We start from the raw sequence: 26,201 nt of genomic DNA on the forward strand, positions 1-26,201 counted from the left end.
CGGCGACCGGTCTCCAGACCGCAGCTGGGCACAAAGCTCCCGGTGGGTGTGCAGCAGCCCCTCAGGAAGCCCCACCAGGCCCTGTCTCTGCAGGTGGCCAGGCGCCTGGGCCGTGTCTTCTACATGGCCAGCTTCCCTGTGGCTCTGCCGCTGCAGCCACCAACCCTGCGGGCCCCGGAGCAGGAACTCAGCACAGGAGAGCAGCCCTTGTCCCCCACGACCGCCACACCCCCCTATGGAGGGGGCCACGCCTCTGCCAGCCGAGCTTCACCCAAGCAGGAGAATGGGACCTTGGCCCTGCTTCCAGGGGCCCCTGACCCGTCCCAGCCTCTGTGTTGAGGTGGCCAGGGGTGGGGGGCACACCGACTCCCAGGAGCCACCACGGGAAGCAATGGCCCTTCTCACACAGCTTTGTTTCCTTTGGTTTGGGATGCAAAAAAGAAACACACTTCAAGGGAAAACGTGACTCCAAAGGAAATGAACAAATCTCCAAAGACGGGGGTGGGGTGACCGCAGAGCCTGGTGCTGATGAATGAGGTCTGCAGAGCCAGGGCAGAGAGGGTGGAAGGGGCCTGCAGGCCTCCCCAGGAACTGGTCTATATCCTGACATCAAGGTCAGCTTCCCCCGACACCCCGCTGGGGGCGGGGTGCCTTGAACAGCGCACAGCTGTGGGGCTCTGGCAGGAGGCAGGCCCCAACGTGCTGGTTCCACCCCTTGGCAGCCACCCACGGCGTTTGGGCTTTCATGCTGAAGTGAATAAAGCCTGTCCACTCTCTTCTGCCTCCCCAGCTGCACAGACGCTAGCCTCTGGGCCTGACTGCCAGAGGGGTGGCAACTCTGGCCGCCAGCCCCCGAAGGCCCCCAGATGGGCTGCGTCAGTCCTCCTCCGAGAGCTGCAGATCCTCCAGCTCGTCCTCCGGCCCCTGGGCCAGCCGCTGCAGCTCCCCGGGGGCAAGCCCCGCCTCTGCGTCTGGGTCTCCATCTGTGGGGAGAGACAGAGGCTACATAAATTCTGCTTTATCAGGAAGAAGCCAGCCTTGGAGGTTACTCATCACTAATTAATCACGGCACTAATTAATTTACCGCTGCCGCTGCCGGTGGCCTCCGGAGCTGCAGAGAACAGAGCATTTGGCCAGGCCTCCCCCCTTCCCCCGCCCACCGCTGCTCTGCCCTCCCACTAGATGGCTCACAGGCCACACCCCTCACCCCAAGACCATTCACCGTCATCGCCGTCCTCCTCCTCCTCCTCCTCGCTGTCGTCTTCCTTCTCTTCCACTCTGTGCCGAGTCCTCAAGGGCCCCAGTATCCCTGGGGAAGAAGGAGCAGAGCCATGTGACTCCCACCCACAGGGTCCACCAGCAAAGGGAGGAAGGCGGCCAGGCGTGCACGCCTGCTTGGATGCCCTTCCTCCACTGACTTCAAGCTGGCTGAGGATTACTGGGGAAGAACTGGGAGGTCACGGGCCTGGGGACACGGGCTACAATCCCAGTAGGCCTTCATCCCTAAGAGGCAAGGAGCCGGCACCAGAAGCCTGGGTAACACTGAGGTTGGCCCCAGCTAGGCCAGAGGCTGGTGAGCCCTGCAGGGTGGATGCAAGTGGCCCTGTGGCTCTGGGAAGTCCAGGAGAGCCGTCCGTGCCCGCTCTTCCCTGGGAGCACCTCCAAGGCCCCACCTGGCTCTGAGAAGCCTTCCATGTCCTCATCCTCTTCAGAGCTGTTCAGGTCAAAGAGGTCTTTAAATTCCTTTCTGTCCTCATCCTTCCTGTCAGCCACCTTCCTACGTTTGATCTCAGGGAAGTTCAGGTCTTCCAGCTGGAAAGGCAAGGTGTCAGGGCCTCAGGTAGGAGTAGGCAGGGGCTGACGGCCACAGCAGAGACGGGCATCACCAGACCCACCACCAGGACCCTGTGTGGCCAGTTTCCAGCCCCGCCCCCTCCATCCCCCAATCAGCACAAAGCCATCCTCCAAGTTACTCATCCCATGTCCAAGGTCAAAAGCAGAGCCCTTCCTGCTTCGCCCCACCTCCCCCTGCTGCCCACATGCCGGCCTGGATGCCGAGGTCAGTCCACCCGCCCAGAGCACGGAACCCATCAGGCCTGAGGGTGTGTGGCCTCCCCTCCCTGGAAACTCCTGGCTCTGGCCAGTTCTGCAACACCTACCCCTCTCCAAGCTGAATCACCTGGGGTAACGCCCCATCAGAGAAGTCCAGCACCATGGGCCCTGCCCCCCGGCACTGCTTCCAAACCCTCAGCCTGGCCTCAAGTCTCAAGTCATCCTCAGTGAGCTAGATCTGAAACCCAGCAAATCACGCCACACCCCAGAACCCATCCTAAGCTGGCACTGGCTCTAAAACCCAGCAGATCACATCCCCGGCCCCCAGGGCCCCACCCTAAGCTGGCACTGGCCCTAAAACCCAGCGATCACATCCCCGCCCCCCAGGCCCCACCCTAAGCTGGCACTGGCTCTAAAACCCAGCGGATCACATCCCCGCCCCCCAGGCCCCACCCTAAGCTGGCACTGGCCCTAAAACCCAGCGATCACATCCCCACCCCCCAGGCCCCACCCTAAGCTGGCACTGGCTCTAAAACCCAGCGATCACATCCCCGTCCCCCAGGCCCCACCCTAAGCTGGCACTGGCCCTAAAACCCAGCGATCACATCCCCGTCCCCCAGGCCCCACCCTAAGCTGGCACTGGCCCTAAAACCCAGCGATCACATCCCCGTCCCCCAGGCCCCACCCTAAGCTGGCACTGGCTCTAAAACCCAGCGATCACATCCCCGTCCCCCAGGCCCCGGCCCCGCCCCAGCCGCACCCGCTCTTTGCCGCTGATCTCCAGCTGGATCTCCCGGTCCCGCAGCTTCCGCCAGTTGCTGTAGTACAAGGTCAGTGGGGTCCCCTCTTCCCGGGTCTGCTTCTCCCAGGCTTCCTGGGGGGTTGGGGGAGTTCAGGGTCATGTCTGACCCTGGGCAAACCCCCACATCCCAGCTATACCCTGGCAGGTGCTGGCACTGCCCCCTAGGGCCCACTGACCACTGCCTGCTGGTGAGACACGCCGAATGAGACCCTCTGGCGGCGGCTGCGGATGTGCTCCGAGTTCTCCTGAACCTTCCCGAGCAGCTGCTGCACCTGCCGGCAGTAGTTGGCCACCTTGCACTCCCGGAGGAAGGACTTGAGCTGCGGAAGAGAGGGGCGTCAGCCACAGAAGCCCGGAGCAGCTCCACGCGCACGGCTGGCTCGGGTCCTGTGCAAAAGCCACACGTGGCGGCCACGGGGAGGCATCATACCAGGAAGGGACACGGATTCCATCTCAGAGCCCAAGGGCACCTGTTGCAGCTGGGGTGGCAGAGGCAGAATCAGCCCACCCTCCGGGCCAACCCTGCCTGCTGCTCGTCTCTGGAAATAAAGTTTTATGCCAGGTGCGGTGGGTCACGACTGTAATCCCGGCACCTTGGGAGGCTGGGGCGGGCAGAGAACCTGAGGTCAGCAGTTCAAGACCAGCCTGCCCAACATGGCAAAACCCCATCTCTGCTAAAACACAAAAATTAGCCAGGTGTGGTGAGGTGCCTGTAGGCCCAGCTACTTGTGAGGCTGAGGCTGGAGAATCACTTGAACCCAGGAGGCAGAAGGTGCAGTGAGCAGAGATCGCGCCATTGCACTCCAGCCTGGGTGACACAGAAAGACTCTACCTAAATAAATAAATGATGAAGTTTTACTGGAGCCCAGCCACGCGTCCATCTTCATGTGCTGCCTGTGCAGCTGAACATCTGTGAGAAACAGCACACCCACAAAGCCTGTCGTGTCTACCTTCCAACCCTGGGACCTTGAGCCCAGAAGCAGAGTTGCCCCAAATCCCAGGCGTCACCACCCCAGAGGACACGGGAGGAAGAGAGGCTGCTGCCCCTGCTGGGAGTGCCCCCGCCCCAGGAAAGGAGGTCCCAGCTCTGTGCATGTGACAGTCCTGTGTGTGCATGTGATGTTTCTGTGGGGTCACATGTGACTGAGTACACACCTACGCACACACCCTGTGTCTGGATGAGCCTCTGACCAGTTGTGTCTCAGGAGAGCAGCTCCCACCCCGCACCCCACAGACCTGTAATTGGCAAATCTGATTCTAGCCACTAGGGCCAGAGAGCAGGGCCGCCCACCCCCACCATCAGGCACAGCCATCCCTGAGGTTGGAAACATCCGGGCTGAGCAAAGAGACCTCCTGTGGGGCCCAGAAGGACCTTCTGAGGACAGGGAGAACCCCCACTCCACCCAACCCCTGCCTAAGGCAGGGCTGATTCGGGGTACCTGGCCAGGCAGGCTGGGTCTTCCTGACACCTGAGAGCCCACCACCCACAACAGGGATGGCCTTGGGAAAGTGTGTGGCCAGGGACCAGCCTGAGCCAGGGTCGGCACACTCAGTCCCAACACCGAAGATCGGTCATGTGGCTCCAGCCTGCAGAGAGGGCGGCTGTGCTCCTGGGGTCCTTGGCCCACTGCCTGGGCCTGCCCCAAACCTCCTGAGTGGCTCAGAACTCGTCAGGACCCCATGGCCCCCAAGGACACCCTCAGGCTCCCACACCCCATCAGCCCCTACATGGGGGCCCCAGGGAGGAGCTGCCCCGGGAGCCTCCATACCAGTCAGGCTCGTCCTCGGCCCTGTACCCAGGAGGAGTGCACCCCCTCCGAGCCCCGGGCAGCTGAGCCCACTGTAAGACAGTCTGAGTCAGCCACCAAGCAGCCCGAGGGGTGTGGGCAGGACACACACCTGCAGGACCAGGGGCAGGGCCAGCTCCGGGAAGGCGATGCAGTGTGCCTGGCTGTGCAGGTACTCCAGGGTGAGGTCGTACAGCTGCTCCACCAGGCCATCCTGAGAGCAGGGGAGGGCCGAGTCTGTGAGGTAGAGGCGAGGGGCCAGGCACTTGGGCCCCTAACCCTCAGGCTGTCAGGTCAGCCCCATCTCCAGGGCAGGGACTCAAGGAAGAGGCCCCCGGGCCCCCAGCCCTGGAGAACATGAAGGTCCGTGCTGGACCTCGCAGGGTGCCAGCCCCTCCCATCCACCTTGGCACCGCCAACCCCCTCCCGGAGCTGCCCAGGCTCCTCCCCAGGAGGCCGGTCTCACCCGGTACGCTTTCTCCTGCAGGTTGACGTTGGACAGCTTCAGGATCACGGAGAAGTTGATGGGCTTGGAGCTCATGCGCCCGGGCCTCCTGTTGAAGTCGACCTGCTGGAACATCTGCCCCGAGGGCGTGTCAGGCTCTGCCTCGAGCCCGTGCCAGGATGCACCCTGGTCCTCAGGCTTCAGCACAAGGAGACCTGACCTGAGACCAGAGATGAGCAGCCAGACGTGGCACCAGTCCCGTGGCCCCACACAGCCTGCTGTGTCCCAGAGTGAGGCTCTGGTCAGCAGAGAAGGACCAGGAACGCAGGCCCTCTCCCAAAATCCTGGGAAGCACTAAGGGTCCGTGTCTGGAGACGCGGAGTTCCCCGCCACGCTGCGTGCCAGGACAGCCCTGTTCCCGACGACACGGCCCCAAGGCCCGCCCCAGCCCTCAGCACGGCAGCGCCACGTGGGGCTGCGTCCCCATCAGCCAGAGGACGAGGCAGCAACAGCGAGGAGTGCTGAGCACAGGAAGGGACGGAAGAAGGTCACGGGAGGCCTGGGCACCCCCTTCAATCCGTATCTCCACAGAAGCCACAAGCCGTGCGCCTCCACAGACGTGCCAGGAAAAGCAGAGGGAGTCTAGTCCGGCTTCTCAGCCTTGTGACCCCTCCCCGACCACCAGGAGACCCCTCACACAGGGGCCCTAAGGCCGTGAACCAGAGAGATCCAGGATATGTGCTGGGGCACCCAGAGGTCAGAAGCAGGTTATGGGGGGCACAAGCGGGGAAGCCCCAGGAAGAGACCCCACCCCGCAGGGGTGGCTGCTGGACAGCTGAGCTCAGCTCCAGATGGAAAAACGCCCTAGCAGTGATGAACTCCTGGGAGGGCACTGCCTTTTCTCTAGCCTGGGCTGAAGTATGGGTGGGTGAGTGGGTTCCTGCCCAGGCACCACAGGAAGGGCGGACACAGCCTACGGCTGAGGGCTTTGTTTCAGCGTTTGGGGTTTGCCTTTTCTAGAAGACTGCATCCCTGCATGAGAGGGGCCTTCAGGGTGCAGCTGCAGTGAAACAGAGCAGTGCAGAGGTGAAGAAACAGACGCTGCAAGAGAGCATGCAGCCTGGGGAGACGGGGCACAGGGGACAGGCACGAAGCATGCGGGGAGCTGGCCAGCAGAGCTGCAGGTCCACAGCGGGGATCCCAAGACAGGGGCCAGGCCAAGGACTGGGCAGTCAGAGACCACTGCTGGCTGCCGTGGGAGTGAAGATGGCTTCCCAAAGACGTTCACACAGTCACAAACTGCAGCATCCCTGCCTCGGTGAAAGGGCAATCAGAACATGCCTGGGGCTTCCATACCTTCCGGACGTGGCAACCTAGTGACCCAGCCCCAAGGACAGGTGTGACATGACTCTGAGCCTTCTTGAGGCTAATAACTCATTAACCGGCGTGGAGATCGTAAATTCCTAAGTTTATGGTGGGCTGGTACCTAGTCCACCCACCGAATGTCAGTTTCAGACTCGAACCTTTCCCGACCTGACTGGCATGTGCATGTGCACAGATGCATGCAAGCACGCACACACGCACCACACACACAGATGCATGTGCATGCACACGCACAGGTACATACGCACACAGCTGTACACGGGGACGTATGCACAGATGCATGCAAGTACACACACACGCACAGGTACGTACGCACACAGCTGTACACAGGGACGTATGCACAGATGCATGCAAGCACGCACACACGCACCACACACACAGATGCATGTGCATGCACACGCACAGGTACATACGCACACAGCTGTACACGCGGATGTATGCACAGATGCACGCAAGTACACACACACCCACAGGTACGTACGCACACAGCTGTACACGGGGACGTATGCACAGATGCATGCAAGTACACACACACCCACAGGTACGTACGCACACAGCTGTACACGGGGACGTATGCACAGATGCATGCAAGTACACACACACCCACAGGTACGTACGCACACAGCTGTACACGGGGATGTATGCACAGATGCATGCAAGTACACACACATGCACAGGTACGTACGCACACAGCTGTACACAGGGACGTACGCACAGATGCATGCAAGTACACACACCCACAGGTACGTACGCACACAGCTGTACACGGGGACGTATGCACAGATGCATGCAAGTACACACACACGCACAGGTACATACGCACACAGCTGTACACAGGGACGTATGCACAGATGCATGCAAGTACACACACCCACAGGTACGTACGCACACAGCTGTACACGGGGACGTATGCACAGATTCATGCAAGCACGCACACATGCACCACACACACAGATGCATGTGCATGCACACGCACAGGTACATACGCACACAGCTGTACACGGGGACGTATGCACAGATGCATGCAAGTACACACACGCACAGGTACATACGCACACAGCTGTACACGGGGATGTATGCACAGATGCATGCAAGTACACACACACGCACAGGTACGTACGCACACAGCTGTACACAGGGACGTATGCACAGATGCATGCAAGTACACACACACGCACAGGTACGTACGCACACAGCTGTACACGGGGACGTATGCACAGATGCATGCAAGTACACACACACCCACAGGTACATATACATACACGCACATGGGTGTACACATGCACACAGCCACACAGATGCATGCAAGTGCACACAGTGTATACATGCACACAAAGTACATGTGCATGCACACAAGTGTACACATGCCCGCATGCAAGCACACACACACAGCTACATACACAGCTACATACACGTGCATGCAAACACACAGGTACATACACAAATGCAAACATGCACACGCACAGGTATGTACGCACAGATGCATGCAAGTACACACACGCACAGGAACATACACATGCACACACAGGTGTGCATATGCACACACGCACAGCTACATAGATGCATGCAAGCACACAGACAGGAACATACAGTGTACATATATACATGCACAGCTACATACACATGCATGCAAGTACACGTGCACAGGTGTACACATGCACAAGTACATACACACAGGTGCATGCAAGTACGCACGCACAGGTACATATACACAGCTACATACACAGATGCATGCAAGTGCACACACAGGTGTATACATGCACACATACAAGTACATATGTATGCACACACATGTACACATGCACACGTGCAAGCATGCACACACATGTACATACACGTGCACACACACAGCTACATACACATAAATGCCAAGCATGCACATGCACAGGTACACATGCACACACAGGTACATACGCACAGATGTGTGTGCACACAGACGCATGCACACCTGCATACAGATATGCACCCACACAGGTGAGCACACATGTACACACATGCAGGCACAGGTGTTTGTGGATACACACGTGTGTGCACAGACGCACACATGAACTGAGGCATACACATGCACGCATGCACACCCAGATGTGCAAGATGCATACAGATGTACATGCATGCACGCACCCACTGATGCAGCTGTACACACCCCCACATGCACATGTACACACCCAGATGTGCAAGATGCACACGCATGCACCCACAGATGGTGCACACACACGGACATGCACACACCTCTAGATGCACACATGTACACCCAGATGTGCACACGCATCCAGATGTACACACCAGATGTGTAATGTACACACATGCACCCAGATGGTGCACACAGATGTAGACACACATGCACACACACCTAGATGCACACCTGCACACAGATGTACACACATGCACCCAGATGGTGCACAGATGCAGACACACATGCACACACACAGATACACACCTGCACACAGATGTACACACATGCACCCAGATGGTGCACACAGATGCAGACGCACATGCACACACCCACAGATACACACCTGCACACAGATGTACACATGCACCCAGATGGTGCACACAGATGCAGACGCACATGCACACACCCACAGATGCACACCTGCACAGATGTACACACATGCACCCAGATGGTGCGTGCACACACATGCACACACCAACAGATGCACACCTGTACACACATGCACCCAGATGGTGCACACAGATGCACACATGCACACACCCACAGATGCACACCTGCACACAGATGTACACACATGCACCCAGATGGTGCACACAGATGCAGACACACATGCACACACCCAGATGCACACCTGCACACAGATGTACACACATGCACCCAGATGGTGCACAGATGCACACATGCACACACCCAGATGCACACCTGTACACACATGCACCCAGAGGGTGCACGCACACACAAATGCACACGCCAACAGATGCACACCTGTACACACCCAGATATGCACACACATGCACTCACAGATGGTGCACACACACACATGCACAGACACACCCCACACACACGCACACTGGACGGGCCATTCAGAGAGCACAGCTCAGCAATCAGGCTCGGGCTTTCAACCAGCACTCCCTCCTAACGCCAGTCTTGGGGAAGCACCTACAGGGTCGGGGTCTGGCACCCTCAAGCGCAGCCCTGGCAGCAGCTGTCTTCGTCCCCAGTGGCCCCACATCTACCAACGCTGCCCCTGGCTCACGGAGGAGTGTCCTCAAGACACCCACGACAAGGAGGTGGCCAGAGCTCCGGGAGGTCGTGGGATGGCTCAGCACAGACTCCCCAAGCAGCAGATGCTCCCCGCAGGAGCAGGCAGACGTGCCACACGCCCTCCGCAGCCCCACTCACCTCCAGGATGAAAGGCAGCACTGGGATGAAGGCCCCCGAGCTCCCTGAGAGCAGCGTCAGGGCACGGATGCAATGCATTCGCAGCGGGTAGAAGCGGGCAGTGGGGATGAGCCTGGGCGTGGGAAGGCTGTGTGAGCAGAGGCTCCGGCAGCCCCTGCCGCGCACCCTGCTGTCTTGGACCCCCTCCCCACTCAAAGGCATCAGATCCCGCAAGTAGGACAAGGCAGGTCTCCACCTGAAGGATCTGCCTCCTTGCTCAGCTACGGGGCTTCGGGTGCCTTATCCAGTTTTCAACTTAATTTCATTTTAACATAGTGCCAGGAGTCGTCTGTCCCCGCTTTCCTGCTTCTTCCCTTGGACCTCCCTTCCCAACTTTGGGTTTCTAAGGCTCAAGCAGACAGAGATGCCCCCTCCTGGCCAGAGAGGCCACAGACGTGTCCGGCCAAAGTGCAGCTTCCACCTTTTCCGGCTGCAGCCCCTTCCCTGCCCCCGCCTCCCAAATGCTCACACCCCAAACACGGAGCACTGTCCCAGACATGCTCCACCCAGGAGCCCACGTCACGAACCCGAATTAACTGCAGACTACACGGGGACCCCAGCCCTTCCTCAGGGACGGCCAGGATACAGACTGAGGTCCCAAGGCCCTGAACGCCAGAGGCGCCGTCCCAGCTCAGATGCTTCTTCTGACCCTCATGGACAGCCCTGCCCACCCCACCACTCACTTGATGCAGCCGATGATGACCTGGGCGAGCGGGTAGACCAGGGGCTGCAGGGCTTCGCCGGGGCCCAGGGCGCTCAGGGCCCGGCACCACAGGTGGAGGCAGTGCACGTACTGCCAGTTGTACACGGACTGGGACGTCTCCTGCCCAGGGAGAAGCACATCAGCTCCCGGCCGGGCTGGATTGCTTCCTCACCTGCACGCCTCCCCACCCTTACCCCTCCCGCGGGACCGACGGCACCGAGGAGCCGGGCTGCCTCCAGCGGACTTTCAGGGAGGCCCCGGGCACTGCCGACGGCCGGGCACCCGGGCTGCCCCCACACTGGGCCCGAGCCTGAAGGGCCCCACCACACACCTTCTTGCGGGTGGTCATGGCGTTACGCAGCTGGATGGCCAGCTGGCGGATGTAGAGGAAGGCGTGCTGGTAGGCCACACCCGGCTCCAGGGCCAGCAGCTCCGTCAGGGTCCGCTGCATGAAGCTGACGAAGGGGAGGGCACTGGGCGAGGTGAACCTGCAATTCCTCACGTACGTGATGTACATTTGCTGTGGAGGGACCGAGGTCAGAGCCCCCCGGGTTCAGGGCCATGCAGCTCCACCACCCGCTCTAGGCCCCTGTGAACACCTGGGCCTTTCCCTCACAGCTGGGCCTCGAGGAAGAGCTGCAGCCCCTTGCACGGCCCCCACCCCCATGTGCCCACCAGCCTCAGGCCCGGGAGGAGCTGGGGCAGAAGCTCTCGCTGCACACTGGGCTGGTGTGGGGGCCCCAGGTCCCAGCTCCCCCCAACACCCAGTGTCCTCCAGCCAGGGAGGCCCTCATTTGGGGGAAGCTGTGTGGAGCAGGGTCCAGGTGGGGCCCTGAAGAGGCCGGGCGCTCTATTCCCGGCCTGCCACCCCCAGCTGCTCTGTGAGAAACTTGTGACCCAAGGGCCCAGGTCTGCCCAGAGCTGCAGTGCAAGGCCCACTGAGGGGCACCCCCCCACCCACAGGCTGACACTTCCAACACATACGCTGAGGGACACAGAGGCAGAGCCCACCACTACCTTGAGGACGGGACTGAGAAAAGCATCCTTCTTGTGCCGGCAGACTCTGCTGAGGACCAGGAAGGCCAGCACCCGCAGGGATTCCTCTCCGGTGCTCCACAGGACCACCATTCTCTGCGCAAGATCAGACGTCACTGCTGGCCCCCCAGCCTCCTCAGCTGGGATGCCCCAGGGCCAGCACGCCCTCCCCAGCCAGGCAAAGGCTGCCGTGGCCACCAGCTCTTCCCAAAGCACCTCAGTGGAGCCGTGAGTTAGGAGCTCAGTTACAGAAGTGAAAACAGAACAGGCACGTTGCTCCTTGCGAGAAAAGGACCATAAAAGCCTGCCGCGTCCGACACGCCGACGTAGGTCAGATCACATGGGGAAGAGGACGCCTCACCGCGGCTGTGCTCACAGACTGAGCCACGCTGCCCGTGTGGGTGGGGGTGGTGGCCAGGTGCTTCTGTGATCTCTCTGGCCAAGTGGAGCCAGTGGGGTGTGGGCACCACCTGACCCGTGTCCCGGCCAGAAGCGGGATGTGGTGGAGGAAGCCACGTGGCGCCCCGGCCCCATGACAGACGCAGGGAGGGGACCGGGCCACCCACCTTGAGCAGCATGCGGCACTGCTTGGGGAAGGTCAGGAAGCAGGGCACCAGCGCGCTGATATGCCGCAGCACGGCCGCCAACACCGTCGCCTCCGCCAGACAGGACACCAGCTGGGGGCGGGAGGGGACAGTGAGGCCCCACACCAGTGCATTCTGGGAGACGAGCAAGCACTGGACCAATGGATACAGCCAGGCCCCCGTGCCCTCCCCACCAGAACTGCACCTGTATGACCGAGCCCAGGTATGCCTTGATGTCCACACGGAGCTTCCCCCAGAGAAGGCTGCTGGACGGCTGCAGCATCCTGCAGAGAGATCACCCATCCCTGTCTGGAAAGCCCCACAGCTCGAACACGAGGCTGCTCAGCGTGCTGGCGCATGTCCTGGCCAGCACGGCATCCGTAACCCTGCAGGGAGACCCCCTTCTCGCTCCTCAAAAAGGCTGAGAGGCCCTTATAGCTGGACAGACACAGGGCCCCTCCCTCGGCGGCTGGGAACTCCCGTCTGCCCTGGGCCCAGGGTTGGCCACCTCCCTGAGTCCCCATAAGTCCCAGCCTCTGCAGCTCCCTCCCTCAGACGTGAACCTCTTCTAGGTCCCCTTGGTCACACCCCCACCAGGGGACCACGAGGCCCCTGAGCCCGGCAGTTGGCACTCAGCACCTCTGGGGTCTGACCCAGGCACTGCCAACAGCCGCAGGCTGGTTTCCTTCAACCCACATTTGCTGCACAAAGGAAGAAAAAACAGAGGCCAGGTGTGGAGGCTCAGCCAGTGGTCACTGCACTTTGGGAGACTGAGGCAGGAAGATCACTTAAGCCCAGGAGTTTGAAACCAGCCTGGGCAACGTAGTGAGACCCTGTCTCTACGAGAATGTACAAAAAATTGACCAGGCAAGGTGGCTCACGCCTATAATCCCAGCACTTTGGGAGGCTGAGGCGGGCCTCACAAGGTCAGGAGTTCAAGCCCAGACTGGCCGACATGGCGAAACCCCGTCTCTACTAAAAAATACAAAAACTAGCTGGACATGGTGGCTCGTGCCTATAATCCCAGCTACTCGGGAGGCAGAGGCTGCAGTGAGCCAAGATCGTGCCACTGCACTCCAGCCTGGCTACAGACTCCATCTCAAAAAAAAAAAAAAAAAGTAAAAAACTTATCCAGGCCTGGGGGCATAGTCCCGGTTACTCAGGAGGATAAGGTGGGAGAATCACTTGAATCCAGGAGGTAGGTGTTGCAGTGACCTACGATCACACCACTGAATTCTGCCCTGGGGACAGAGCAAGACCCTGTCTCATAAGAAAAAAAAAGCATTTACCCCTCGGCATTCAGAGCCCACGTAGCAGGTGCTCAGGGAAAGCTGCAGAAGCATGGAAGGACAAACGGCAGGCCCCAGAAAGGCCCCCGCCCCCAGCCCTCCTCACACCAGCACTGGCACTGGCTGCTGGGCACCTCTGGTGCAGCCGCCGCCTGGACAAGCGTCCCTGGCCTGGTGGCTCAGGCTGTAGTTCTCGCTGCCCCCAAGTCGCTGCCTGTCCCTCCGCCCTGTCTGCCAGTTTCCCATCCCCTCCAGACAGCACCGCCTCCATGTGGACACAGCTCAGCTCTAACCGTCCGGCCCCAACCACTACCCAGCAGCAAGTGCCCCCATCTCCTGAGCCGCTGTTCCCTGCCCCGAGATGCTGACAGGGAGGCCTCTCCCTTGGAAAGGTGTATTCGGGCAAGTTCAACTCCAGGCCTCCATAGCTTCAATGCCACATGGCTGCACGGCCCCCCGGACCACAGCGTGACCCACGCTCTACCCAATGCTCTGCCGTGCATCTGTCTTCTCTAAAACCTTCCACGGCCTTCTCTGCCCAATCTTCCTTTAAGGGGGAAGTTGAGGCCCTCAGGCTGTGAGCACTGATGAGGCTCCTGTCTACAGACACAGCCAGCTCCAGGAGACAGGCCAAGGAGCACGGACAGGACCTACGCATCCTTATGAAGGGGGCAGAACAAGAACCCCAGCCTGGGAAAATCTGACAGCAAAGGCGGCTGCACGCTCCACCCTTCAGAGACTGAGCAGAGAACGCGTCTTTTTAGGAAGGAAATAAGGCAGGGCCGATCCAACTGGTCCCCAGTGCCAGCCTCATCCCAAGGGTCCCTTGTGCCCCCCCGCCTGCTCGGGGTCCTAAGAAGAGCCTGGCTCTGTCCTGGCCACAAGGCCTCTGGCTTCTCCTATGTGTGGTCCTGACCCACCTTCCCCCCACCCCCTCGCCCCTTCCCTCTCACCTGCTGTCCTTCCCCCCACCCCCTCACCCCTTCCCTCTCACCTGCTGTCCTTCCCCCCACCCCCTCGCCCCTTCCCTCTCACCTGCTGTCCTTCCCCCCACCCCCTCACCCCTTCCCTCTCACCTGCTGTCCTTCCCCCCACCCCCTCGCCCCTTCCCTCTCACCTGCTGTCCTTCCCCCCACCCCCTCACCCCTTCTCTCCCACCTGTCCTTCCCCCCCACCCCCTCGCCCCTTCCCTCTCACCTGCTGTCCTTCCCCCCACCCCCTCCCCCCTTCCCTCTCACCTGCTGTCCTTCCCCCCACCCCCTCGCCCCTTCCCTCTCACCTGCTGTCCTTCCCCCCACCCCCTCACCCCTTCCCTCTCACCTGCTGTCCTTCCCCCCACCCCCTCGCCCCTTCCCTCTCACCTGCTGTCCTTCCCCCCACCCCCTCACCCCTTCCCTCTCACCTGCTGTCCTTCCCCCCACCCCCTCGCCCCTTCCCTCTCACCTGCTGTCCTTCCCCCCCACCCCCTCACCCCTTCCCTCTCACCTGCTGTCCTTCCCCCCACCCCCTCGCCCCTTCCCTCTCACCTGCTGTCCTTCCCCCCACCCCCTCACCCCTTCTCTCCCACCTGTACTTCCCCCCACCCCCTCCCCGCTTCCCTCTCACCTGCTGTCCTTCCCCCCACCCCCTCGCCCCTTCCCTCTCACCTGCTGTCCTTCCCCCACCCCCTCGCCCCTTCCCTCTCACCTGCTGTCCTTCCCCCCACCCCCTCACCCCTTCCCTCTCACCTGCTGTCCTTCCCCCACCCCCTCGCCCCTTCCCTCTCACCTGCTGTCCTTCCCCCCACCCCCTCACCCCTTCTCTCCCACCTGTACTTCCCCCCACCCCCTCCCCGCTTCCCTCTCACCTGCTGTCCTTCCCCCCACCCCCTCGCCCCTTCCCTCTCACCTGCTGTCCTTCCCCCCCACCCCCTCACCCCTTCTCTCCCACCTGTACTTCCCCCCACCCCCTCCCCGCTTCCCTCACCTGCTGTCCTTCCCCCCACCCCCTCACCCCTTCCCTCTCACCTGCTGTCCTTCCCCCCCACCCCCTCACCCCTTCCCTCTCACCTGCTGTCCTTCCCCCCCACCCCCTCGCCCCTTCCCTCTCACCTGCTGTCCTTCCCCCCACCCCCTCGCCCCTTCCCTCTCACCTGCTGTCCTTCCCCCCACCCCCTCGCCCCTTCCCTCTCACCTGCTGTCCTTTCCCCCCACCCCCTCGCCCCTTCCCTCTCACCTGCTGTCCTTCCCCCCACCCCCTCACCCCTTCCCTCTCACCTGCTGTCCTTCCCCCCACCCCCTCGCCCCTTCCCTCTCACCTGCTGTCCTTCCCCCCACCCCCTCACCCCTTCCCTCTCACCTGCTGTCCTTCCCCCCACCCCCTCACCCCTTCCCTCTCACCTGCTGTCCTTCCCCCCCACGCCCTCGCCCCTTCCCTCTCACCTGCTGTCCTTCCCCCCACCCCCTCGCCCCTTCCCTCTCACCTGCTGTCCTTCCCCCCACCCCCTCGCCCCTTCCCTCTCACCTGCTGTCCTTTCCCCCCACCCCCTCGCCCTTTCCCTCTCACCTGCTGTCCTTCCCCCCACCCCCTCGCCCCTTCCCTCTCACCTGCTGTCCTTCCCCCCACCCCCTCACCCCTTCCCTCTCACCTGCTGTCCTTCCCCCCACCCCCTCGCCCCTTCCCTCTCACCTGCTGTCCTTCCCCCCACCCCCTCACCCCTTCCCTCTCACCTGCTGTCCTTCCCCCCACCCCCTCGCCCCTTCCCTCTCACCTGCTGTCCTTCCCCCCACCCCCTCACCCCTTCCCTCTCACCTGCTGTCCTTCCCCCCACCCCCTCGCCCCTTCCCTCTCACCTGCTGTCCTTCCCCCCACCCCCTCACCCCTTCTCTCCCACCTGTCCTTCCCCCCACCCCCTCACCCCTTCCCTCTCACCTGCTGTCCTTCCCCCCACCCCCTCACCCCTTCCCTCTCACCTGCTGTCCTTCCCCCCACCCCCTCGCCCCTTCCCTCTCACCTGCTGTCCTTCCCCCACCCCCTCGCCCCTTCCCTCTCACCTGCTGTCCTTCCCCCCACCCCCTCACCCCTTCTCTCCCACCTGTACTTCCCCCCACCCCCTCCCCGCTTCCCTCTCACCTGCTGTCCTTCCCCCCCACCCCCTCCCACCTTGCCTCTCACCTGCTGTCCTTCCCCCCACCCCCTCCCCCCTTCCCTCTCACCTGCTGTCCTTCCCCCCACCCCCTCGCCCCTTCCCTCTCACCTGCTGTCCTTCCCCCCCACCCCCTCACCCCTTCTCTCCCACCTGTACTTCCCCCCACCCCCTCCCCGCTTCCCTCACCTGCTGTCCTTCCCCCCACCCCCTCACCCCTTCCCTCTCACCTGCTGTCCTTCCCCCCCACCCCCTCGCCCCTTCCCTCTCACCTGCTGTCCTTCCCCCCACCCCCTCACCCCTTCCCTCTCACCTGCTGTCCTTCCCCCCACCCCCTCACCCCTTCTCTCCCACCTGTACTTCCCCCCACCCCCTCCCCGCTTCCCTCTCACCTGCTGTCCTTCCCCCCCACCCCCTCCCACCTTGCCTCTCACCTGCTGTCCTTCCCCCCACCCCCTCCCCCTTCCCTCTCACCTGCTGTCCTTCCCCCCACCCCCTCGCCCCTTCCCTCTCACCTGCTGTCCTTCCCCCCCACCCCCTCACCCCTTCTCTCCCACCTGTACTTCCCCCCACCCCCTCCCCGCTTCCCTCACCTGCTGTCCTTCCCCCCACCCCCTCACCCCTTCCCTCTCACCTGCTGTCCTTCCCCCCCACCCCCTCGCCCCTTCCCTCTCACCTGCTGTCCTTCCCCCCACCCCCTCACCCCTTCTCTCCCACCTGTACTTCCCCCCACCCCCTCCCCCCTTCCCTCTCACCTGCTGTCCTTCCCCCCCACCCCCTCCCACCTTGCCTCTCACCTGCTGTCCTTCCCCCCACCCCCTCCCCCCTTCCCTCTCACCTGCTGTCCTTCCCCCCACCCCCTCGCCCCTTCCCTCTCACCTGCTGTCCTTCCCCCCCACCCCCTCACCCCTTCTCTCCCACCTGTACTTCCCCCCACCCCCTCCCCGCTTCCCTCACCTGCTGTCCTTCCCCCCACCCCCTCACCCCTTCCCTCTCACCTGCTGTCCTTCCCCCCCACCCCCTCGCCCCTTCCCTCTCACCTGCTGTCCTTCCCCCCACCCCCCTCACCCCTTCCTTCTCACCTGCTGTTCTTCCCCCCCACCCCCTCCCCCTTCCCTCTCACCTGCTGTCCTTCCCCCCACCCCCTCGCCCCTTCCCTCTCACCTGCTGTCCTTCCCCCCCACCCCCTCACCCCTTCCCTCTCACCTGCTGTCCTTCCCCCCACCCCCTCACCCCTTCCTTCTCACCTGCTGCTCTCCTTTGACATCTTCCCGAACAGGAGCTTCTGAAGACAGCCAACGAGATCTCTCACGCAAAAGGTGACCAGAGCGTTGAACACTGCAAGGAAAGGACCTAGCTGCACTCATGGGACAGAGAGGGCAGCAGAGAACGTGAACGCCAGGTTCCCCCAGCGCTCACCAGCACTGTCTGTGACCCGGAATTTGTTGGCCTCAGCACTTTCCTGGTCTCCCCGGGTGGTGGCCACGGCTGCTCGGAACGCCTGCGCCACTTCATGGAACAGCCTTGGAGTGAGACGTTGCTGAAGGAACAAAAGTACCGGGGCGTCCGGGGAGCAGGGACTGCACTCAGCGTGGCGTCACTTGTGCTGAATGGGGCTCCAGTGTCCCCTGCTGGACAAGAGCTCCTCCCACCAGCACAGCCTCAGGCCCCTCCGGTGGGGCGAGGACAGATTCCTGCCTGGGGGACCCGGCTGCCCCCTCTTGCCGCTGCTCACCTTTGCTGCCTGTTTCCATCTCTCAACCATGGCGAGACTCACAGGAACAGAATTCTTCTTCCCCTTCAGCCCTCTGGGGACTGAGTCTCCATCATCCCCCTCCTCTGCTCCTTCCTCCTCCTCACTGGCTTCCTGCACAGAAAGGCTGAGCTGAAGGACAGTAGAGAGGCTGCAACCACCCCCTCCCAGTTCCGCCCAGGCCCTCACCTCCAGCACATCTGGCAGGGAGTGGAACGGCTCCTCTTCCTCTTCAGAGCTATCCGAGTCGCTGAAATTTAGCAGGCTCTGGTCGTTCTCCTGCAGGAACTTGTAGAACTCGGGGTCTTTGTCCTTCAGCCGAGAGAGCTGGTCCTTGTGCTCAGAGGCACGGCCTTTACGCTGGCTGAGAAGGCAGAAGTCAGCGACCTCAGTGGAAAGCAGAAGTGGAGGGAGAGGGGAGAGGCGTGGAGGGGGCGAGGAGAGGCCTAGAGGCTTCGTCTGCTTCCTTCACAAGAGTCACCAACAAGCAAGGCAGGAGGATCGCCAGGAGGTACCCATCTCTCCTACCCAACAGCCTCTCTACGACACACCCTCAGACCCAACACACAGGACTCCTAGCCCTCTCCCTGGACTGGCTGTGCCTGCGCCATGTTCCGCCTTGGTCATTCGTAACTTCACCCTTCAGGGGCTCAGATGAAAGGCAAATCTCTATCTCTAATACCCAGCATGCAACCTGTCATCACATCTTATCAACGACTTCTCAAACCTGTTCTTGCCTCTTCGCAAAACACCGCGTAGCTCAACGCTCAGTTAACATAAGGATCTCTCCTGCTCGGCGCAATGGCTCACGCCTGTAATTCCACCATTTTAAAAGGCTGAAGTGAGCAGATCACCTTAGGTTAGGAGTTTGAGACCAACCCGACCAACAAGGAAAAACCACATCTCTATTAAAAACACAAAGTTAGATGGGTGTAGTGGTGGATGCCTGTAATCCCAGCTACTTGGGAGGCTGAGGTAGGGGCATCACCTGAACCCGGGAGACGGAGGGTGCAATGAGTTGAGATCGCGCCGCTGCGGTCCAGCCTGGGTGACAGAGCGAAACCCCATCTCAAAAAAAAAAAAAAGTGTCTCCGTTTCCACCCTTGCCACCTACAAGGCACTCCACTGCTCGATCCTGGAAGTAACTTCCTGTTTTACACAGTAATCTTATGACAGTCTAGGGCACCTGGCTCTTCACTGTCCTGGGCTGACTCTGCCCCAGCCACATTCACCTCTGCACTGTCCCCAAACGCTCTCACCACAAGGCCTTCGCTGTTCCGGCTACCTGAAATCCCCGGACACGCTTCCCCTACTGTCTGCGTGGCTCCTTCACTCCCGGTCTTTATTCAGACATCATCTTCTCAAACAGCCACATCTGCCTCACCCCCGTTTTTTTTTTTTTTTTTCCCGAGACAGAGTCTCACTCCGTCACCCAGGATAGAATGCAGTGGTGCGATCGCTGCTCTCTGCTCAACGCAACCACCGCCTCACAGGTTTAAACGACTTTTCTGCCTCAGCCTCCGGAACATTTGGGACTACAGGCGTGTGCCACCACACCCGGCTACTTTCTTTCTTTCTTTTTTGAGACAAAGTCTCGCTGTCGCCCAGGCTGGAGTGCAATGGCGCGATCTCGGCTCCCCACAACCTCCACCTCCCGGGTTCAAGCCCCCGGGTGGTTGGGATTACAGGCGCCCGCCACCACGCCCGGCTAATTTCCGTACTTCTAGTAGACACGGCGTTTCGCCACGTTGGTCAGGCTGGTCTCGAAACTCCTGAGGTGATCCGCCCGCCTTGCTGGGATGACGGGGGTGAGCCACCGCGCCCAGCCGCCGCTCCTTCCCATAGAGCACTCGGTTTCCCTGCAACTCCCTCGCCGGCGCTTATCCCCCATCTACCACACCGCACGCAGTCATTCACCCGAGACCGCGAGAGCGCTCCCGGATCGGGAAGAGGCTTGCAGAACTCACCGGCGCACGCCCACACTCCCTAGGACGGGCCTTGGCGCCGAGCAGGCGCTCAGGACTGGACGGTGGCGGTCGGAGGGCCTTGGGCCTCGGCCCCGAGACCCCGTGGCGGGGTGGCCACAGGGCTAGCGAGGGGGCTCTGCTCACGCGCGTCCCCGCTCACCTTGCCGATGGGCTCCCGCCCGGCTCATCCCGACTCCGCGCGGCCTCGCGCGCCTCCCGCGCCTCCGCTTCGGGGTCGTTTTCGGACTCGGACTCGGACTCGGTGTCGAAGCCCGAGGCTAGGAACTCGTCCACCGTCAGCTCCGCCAGGCGCCTGCGGGTCACGCAAGAGTCCCAGCTGCCCGCGGGCCCAGCTGGCCCCAGCCCCGCCGAGAGGAGCAACAAGACCGCTCTCGGATGCAGACACCCACCGGGAGGCCGAACCGGCCCTCGGACCCACGACTTACCTCTTACGGCGCTTCGCGGACGCCATGACACTAGCCCGCGGCGTACGCACCACTTCCGGTCCCAGAATGCCGCGCGTGCTGCGCACTTCCGCCGCGCAGGCCCCGCCCCGTTCCCCGCCCCGCCGCACCCCGCCCAGCCGAGTGACTCTACGGTTCTCCGACCGCCGCGCAGCCGGCCTCGGGGCGGGCGGGCGCGTTCGCATGCGAAGTGCGGACTCAGCGCCCGGCTCCGTAGGACGCGGCGAGACCGGTGCTCCCCTCCATCCCCGGGAAGAGAGGCCGGGACCCCCGCCGCGCCCGCAGCCCAGCTGGGGCTCCGAGGGCGCGCGCCTGCGAGGATGTCAGGCTGCGACGGCGGGGCCCCTATGTAAAGAGCTACCACAAATCAACAATAAGTCCAGTAGGAAACACGAGAGGCGGCGGAGGTTGCACTGATGCCGCCGGCTCGACACGAGGCAGCGGCCCGATGCTCAGGCTGGCCTCGCTGGACCCGTCGGACCCGGCCAGCGCTGTGTTCACCACGCGGGGCGCTCCCGTCCGGGGCCCGTTGGGCGCCGACAGCCGCAGAGCGGCCCTGCCCTGGGACGCCACACGAGACGAAGGCGGTGGCGAGGCTGCTGCCTCCTTCCCTGCTGCGAGCCTGAAACCCGCGGGCCCAGGCAGCCAGACCCCGCGACAGGGGTGCACGGGTGCAGGCGCGGCTCCCCCAGCCCTAGCGCTGCAGGGGCGGGCGAGGCGGACGTGGGCGGAGTGGCCTGGACTCCCTGGACTCCAGCCTGGGCCTAGGCTCTGCACGCGGGACCCCGGGGCTCCCGGGAGGAGGGCAAGTTAGGGGGTTGGGGTAGAGGGGCTTCCAGAGGAGGAGGAGGATGGCGAGGCCTGGGGGCTTCTCGGAGGAGGAGGGCGGGGCCTGGGGCTTCTCGTAGGAAGAGGAGGGCGGGGCCTGGGGCTTCTCGTAGGAAGAGGAGGGCGGGGCCTTGGGGGGGCTTCTCCGAGGAGGAGGGCGGGGCCTGGGGGGGCTTCTAGGAGGAGGGCGGGGCCTGGGGCGGGGGCTTCTAGTGGGAGGGCGGGCCCTGGGGGGGCTTTTCACAGGAGGAGCAGACCGGAGGCGCGGCGCTCGAAGGACTGGCGTCTAACGTCGAGTACCCTAAGCCTCTCGCGAGGCGGGGCGGGCGGCGCCGAGAAACAGCGGCTGCGGGCGGGAGCCGCGGCAGTGAGCGACGCTTAGCGGGCCGCCACCGCCGAGCAGTCCTCCGGCCGTCCCCGCGTCTCTCCGCCTGCGCGTCCTCCGCGAATCCGCGGCGGGTCCGGCGGCCGAATGCAGCCCCGCAGCGAGCGCCCGGCCGGCAGAACGCAGAGCCCGGAGCACGGCAGCCCGGGGCCCGGGCCCGAGGCGCCGCCGCCGCCGCCGCCACCGCCGCAGCCGCCGGCGTGAGTGCGCGAGGGGAGGGCGCGGGGGGCGGGCGCGGGACCTGCCCGGCCCCGGCCCTCGCGTCCGCCCGCAGAAGGGGCGGGGGCCGCGCCCGAGGGCCCAGGGAGGTCGGGACTCGGGTGCTGAGCGGGGTCCCCCTGGAGCGGCGGCTCCACCCGCTACCCGTGCGCCCCGCGCACCGAGGACGCGGCTCCCGCTGCGGGCCCGAGAGGGCGGCCTGGGATGCGAAGGAGCCGAGCTCGTAGCGGCGCCCGCCGGGGAGCGGGGCGGAGCGCAGGCCGGGACGCGGCGCGCGCGGTCCTGGGCGGCGGTCGGGCGAGGGCTGCCGGCGCCCCCGCCGCACCTGGGGCAGGGTCCCCGCTCGCTGCCCGGGTCCGGTCCAGAGGCTCCGGGGGGGCAAAGCCTGACCCAACCACCCGCCCCCCGCAGCCCCGAGGCGGAGCGCGCCCGGCCCAGGCAGGCGCGGCCCGCAGCCCCCATGGAGGGAGCCGTGCAGCTGCTGAGCCGCGAGGGCCACAGCGTGGCCCACAACTCCAAGCGCCACTACCACGACGCCTTCGTGGCCATGAGCCGCATGCGCCAGCGCGGTCTCCTGTGCGACATCGTCCTGCACGTGGCCGCCAAGGAGATCCGCGCGCACAAAGTGGTGCTGGCCTCCTGCAGCCCGTACTTCCACGCCATGTTCACAAGCAAGTACCGTCCTGCGCGGCCTGCACGGCGCTGTGCGCTCCGTGGGCCCCTCGGGTCGGCCCCCCTGACACTCTGTCCCCACAGATGAGATGAGCGAGAGCCGCCAGACCCACGTGACGCTGCATGACATCGACCCTCAGGCCTTGGACCAGCTGGTGCAGTTTGCGTACACGGCTGAGATCGTGGTGGGCGAGGGCAACGTGCAGGTGAGGCTGCCTCGTGCGGGCTCCGCGGGGGCCTCGCACCCGATCCTTCCGCCCCCCCCCCCGCCCCGTGCCTCACCCGCCTCTCCCTGCCGCGCAGACGCTGCTCCCAGCCGCCAGCCTGCTGCAGCTGAACGGTGTCCGGGACGCGTGCTGCAAGTTCCTGCTGAGTCAGCTGGACCCCTCCAACTGCCTGGGCATCCGCGGCTTTGCCGACGCGCACTCCTGCAGCGACCTGCTCAAGGCGGCCCACAGGTACGTGCTGCAGCACTTCGTGGACGTGGCCAAGACCGAGGAGTTCATGCTGCTGCCCCTGAAACAGGTAACAGCGGCCCAGCCCTCGCTCTCAACCTGACCCCACCCAAGTCTTTGCCTTTGACTGCTGACCCCATTTTGTCCGTGACGCAGCCCTGCCTGCCACCCTCAGTGCCTGCCGTACGCGCCCAAGTCCTATCTGGGTAGAGGCCCCCCAGGAACCACTTCCGTGGCTCCTGACTCTGCTCGGCCCCTCCCAGTGTGAGCACTCAGTCCCCACCCCCGACCCTCCCTCCTAGGCATCTTCAGGGCTCCCTGGGCCCACAGGACCCTCCCCAGATCTCAGGCCTGGGGACCCTCACCTCCAGGTGCTGGAACTGGTGTCTAGCGACAGCCTGAACGTGCCTTCAGAGGAGGACGTCTACCGCGCCGTCCTGAGCTGGGTGAAACACGACGTGGACGCCCGCAGGCAGCATGTCCCACGGGTGAGGCCCAGCCCCGGGGGCTCCCACAGCGTCTGTGAAGGCGCACAGGTGGCTGAGGATCCGGTGCGCCCTGATCTTCCCCGAGTGCAGGGACTCCATGGGGGTGGTGCCCGCACCTGTCTGAGGAAGAATTCGTCACAGGTGGTACGGGCGTCTGGGGGGGTCTCAACCCTGGGGCCAAGTGTGCCCAAGGGTCCCGCCCAACCTTGGTAATCCCCGCGCCCCAGCTCATGAAGTGTGTGCGACTGCCTCTGCTGAGCCGTGACTTCCTGCTGGGCCACGTGGATGCCGAGAGCCTGGTGAGGCACCATCCCGACTGCAAGGACCTCCTCATCGAGGCTCTCAAGTTCCACCTGCTGCCGGAGCAGAGGGGCGTCCTGGGCACAAGCCGCACGCGGCCCCGGCGCTGCGAGGGGGCCGGCCCAGTGCTCTTCGCCGTGGGTACGGCCCCACTCCCTTCCCTCCTGCCTTGCGCCTTCCGCCCTTACCAGCACGAGCCTACTCCATGTGTGCCGGTCAGGTCCTGAGCTGCTCCTCCATCCAGGGGCCTCCGCAGGAGCCCGGGGTGTGGCCCAGCAGTGGGTCCTCTTACAAGTCCCATTTCCACCTGTCCTCTCCAGGCGGTGGGAGCCTGTTTGCCATCCACGGAGACTGTGAGGCCTACGACACGCGCACCGACCGCTGGCACGTGGTGGCCTCCATGTCCACGCGCAGGGCCCGGGTGGGCGTGGCTGCCGTGGGGAACCGGCTGTATGCTGTGGGCGGGTAGGCCTGGAGGCGGGACCTGGGTCGGGTCTGGCGCGTGCCTGCTAGGCCGGTCTTGACCTGCGTGGGTCTGTTCTGCTAGCTACGATGGGACCTCAGACCTGGCTACCGTGGAGTCCTATGACCCCGTGACTAACACGTGGCAGCCGGAGGTGTCCATGGGCACGAGGCGAAGCTGCCTGGGCGTGGCCGCCCTGCACGGGCTCCTGTACTCGGCCGGTGGCTATGACGGGGCCTCCTGCCTGAACAGGTAGTAGTTGGGGACCCAGTGGCTTTACAGGGTCCGACTGCAGGAGGCGAGGTTGCGTCTGACGGTGGCCGCTAAAGGGGTGCGTGCGGTCTCTTCACCCCAGGCCACGGTCACACTGGGCTTGAGCTCCTGGCTTTGCTGGGCCAGTGCCCTTTCCTCTGTAGGGTCCTCACCCCCAGTCCAGAGGCTGGGCCCGGGCGGGTGCACACCAGGGTTGTCCAGGCAGCTCGGGGCCTCTGTCCACCCGGGCCTTGCCTGTCCGGGAGTACTTTGCCTCCCGCGCTGGGGAGGGCAGGTCCTGGGGCCGGGGCGCCGTCCGTCTCTGCTGAGCTGCGGCGGGTCGTGGTGCCCACAGTGCCGAACGCTACGACCCCCTGACGGGAGCGTGGACATCCGTTGCTGCCATGAGCACCCGGAGGCGCTATGTGCGTGTGGCCACGCTCGGTGGGTGACGGGGTCTGCCTTGGGGGCATCCCCATCTTCCTCCGCCCCGGAGACCCCACTCGCAGCAGGAGTGCCATGGGTGTGTTGGCTTCCTGCAGATGGGAGCCTTTACGCCGTGGGCGGCTACGACAGCTCCTCACACCTGGCCACCGTGGAGAAGTACGAGCCCCAGGTGCATAGCGCACCCCTCCCGGTGTCCCCTCACATCCCACCCATCCCCGACACCCACCCTTGGAGGAGGGGCCGCAGCAGGGGAGGGATGCCCGTGGCGGGTCTGCCTCCAGCCCGCGCCCTCCCCCCCAGGTGAACGTGTGGTCGCCCGTGGCGTCCATGCTGAGCCGGCGCAGCTCGGCGGGCGTGGCGGTGCTGGAGGGCGCCCTGTACGTGGCAGGCGGCAACGACGGCACCAGCTGCCTCAACTCGGTGGAGAGATACAGCCCCAAGGCCGGCGCCTGGGAGAGCGTGGCGCCGATGAACATCCGCAGGTCCGGGCGGGCGTCCTCAGCGCGCACGTCCCGCCCCGCCCCTTCTCACGGCGCGGCCCCTCCCCGTCCCTTCCCTCCCCGCCTCCGCCTCCCGGGTCTCACCCCGCCTGCCCCCCAGGAGCACGCACGACCTGGTGGCCATGGATGGATGGCTGTACGCGGTCGGGGGTAACGATGGCAGCTCCAGCCTCAACTCCATCGAGAAGTACAACCCGAGGACCAACAAGTGGGTGGCCGCCGCCTGCATGTTCACCCGGCGCAGCAGCGTGGGGGTGGCGGTGCTGGAGCTGCTCAACTTCCCGCCGCCGTCCTCGCCCACGCTGTCCGTGTCGTCCACCAGCCTCTGACCCGACCACCGCCAGAGGCCCGCGGCCTCCCACTTGCCTTAAGGGGGCCACGGCCCCCACCGGGACGTCCCGCGCCGTCCG

At 63.7% G+C, this 26,201-nt stretch overlaps 3 protein-coding genes across 5 annotated transcripts in view; 2 read left to right on the forward strand and 1 right to left on the reverse strand.

Moving 5' to 3' along the window:
- The window catches only part of SAMD11 (sterile alpha motif domain containing 11), a 17,675-nt gene extending 16,899 nt beyond the window's left edge, over positions 1-776 (forward strand). For all 3 annotated transcript variants that reach the window (XM_064371960.1, XM_064371961.1, XM_021667442.2), the window contains one exon: positions 94-776. In XM_064371960.1, coding sequence (XP_064228030.1) covers positions 94-339 — 246 coding nt within the window. In that variant the 3' untranslated portion in view covers positions 340-776. The remainder of the gene's footprint in view (positions 1-93) is intronic.
- NOC2L (NOC2 like nucleolar associated transcriptional repressor) lies at positions 395-20,816 on the reverse strand. The gene is made up of 19 exons (XM_064371962.1): positions 20,765-20,816; positions 20,479-20,631; positions 18,541-18,715; positions 18,334-18,465; positions 18,018-18,138; positions 17,846-17,936; positions 12,391-12,469; positions 12,168-12,278; positions 11,584-11,697; positions 10,898-11,086; positions 10,547-10,686; positions 9,825-9,936; positions 5,108-5,221; positions 4,754-4,855; positions 3,031-3,174; positions 2,813-2,926; positions 1,674-1,812; positions 1,223-1,309; positions 395-983 (listed from the first exon to the last, which is right to left on the reverse strand). The coding sequence occupies exons 1-19, from the start codon at positions 20,788-20,790 to the stop codon at positions 877-879; spliced, it is 2,250 nt and encodes a 749-aa protein (XP_064228032.1). The 5' UTR covers positions 20,791-20,816; the 3' UTR covers positions 395-876.
- A 1,266-nt stretch (positions 20,817-22,082) lies between these two features.
- On the forward strand, positions 22,083-26,120 carry KLHL17 (kelch like family member 17). Its single transcript, XM_064371983.1, has 12 exons — positions 22,083-22,195; positions 22,626-22,885; positions 22,971-23,092; positions 23,190-23,411; positions 23,713-23,829; positions 24,057-24,270; positions 24,450-24,594; positions 24,677-24,844; positions 25,200-25,288; positions 25,387-25,460; positions 25,592-25,773; positions 25,892-26,120. The coding sequence occupies exons 1-12, from the start codon at positions 22,083-22,085 to the stop codon at positions 26,118-26,120; spliced, it is 1,935 nt and encodes a 644-aa protein (XP_064228053.1).
- The last annotated feature ends 81 nt before the right edge of the window (positions 26,121-26,201 follow it).

Source organism: Aotus nancymaae, unplaced genomic scaffold (genome assembly GCF_030222135.1).
Source record: "Aotus nancymaae isolate 86718 unplaced genomic scaffold, 86718_ANA_hifiasm-v0.15.2.pri h1tg000250l, whole genome shotgun sequence".
In the NCBI taxonomy this organism is placed as follows: Eukaryota; Metazoa; Chordata; class Mammalia; order Primates; family Aotidae; genus Aotus; species Aotus nancymaae.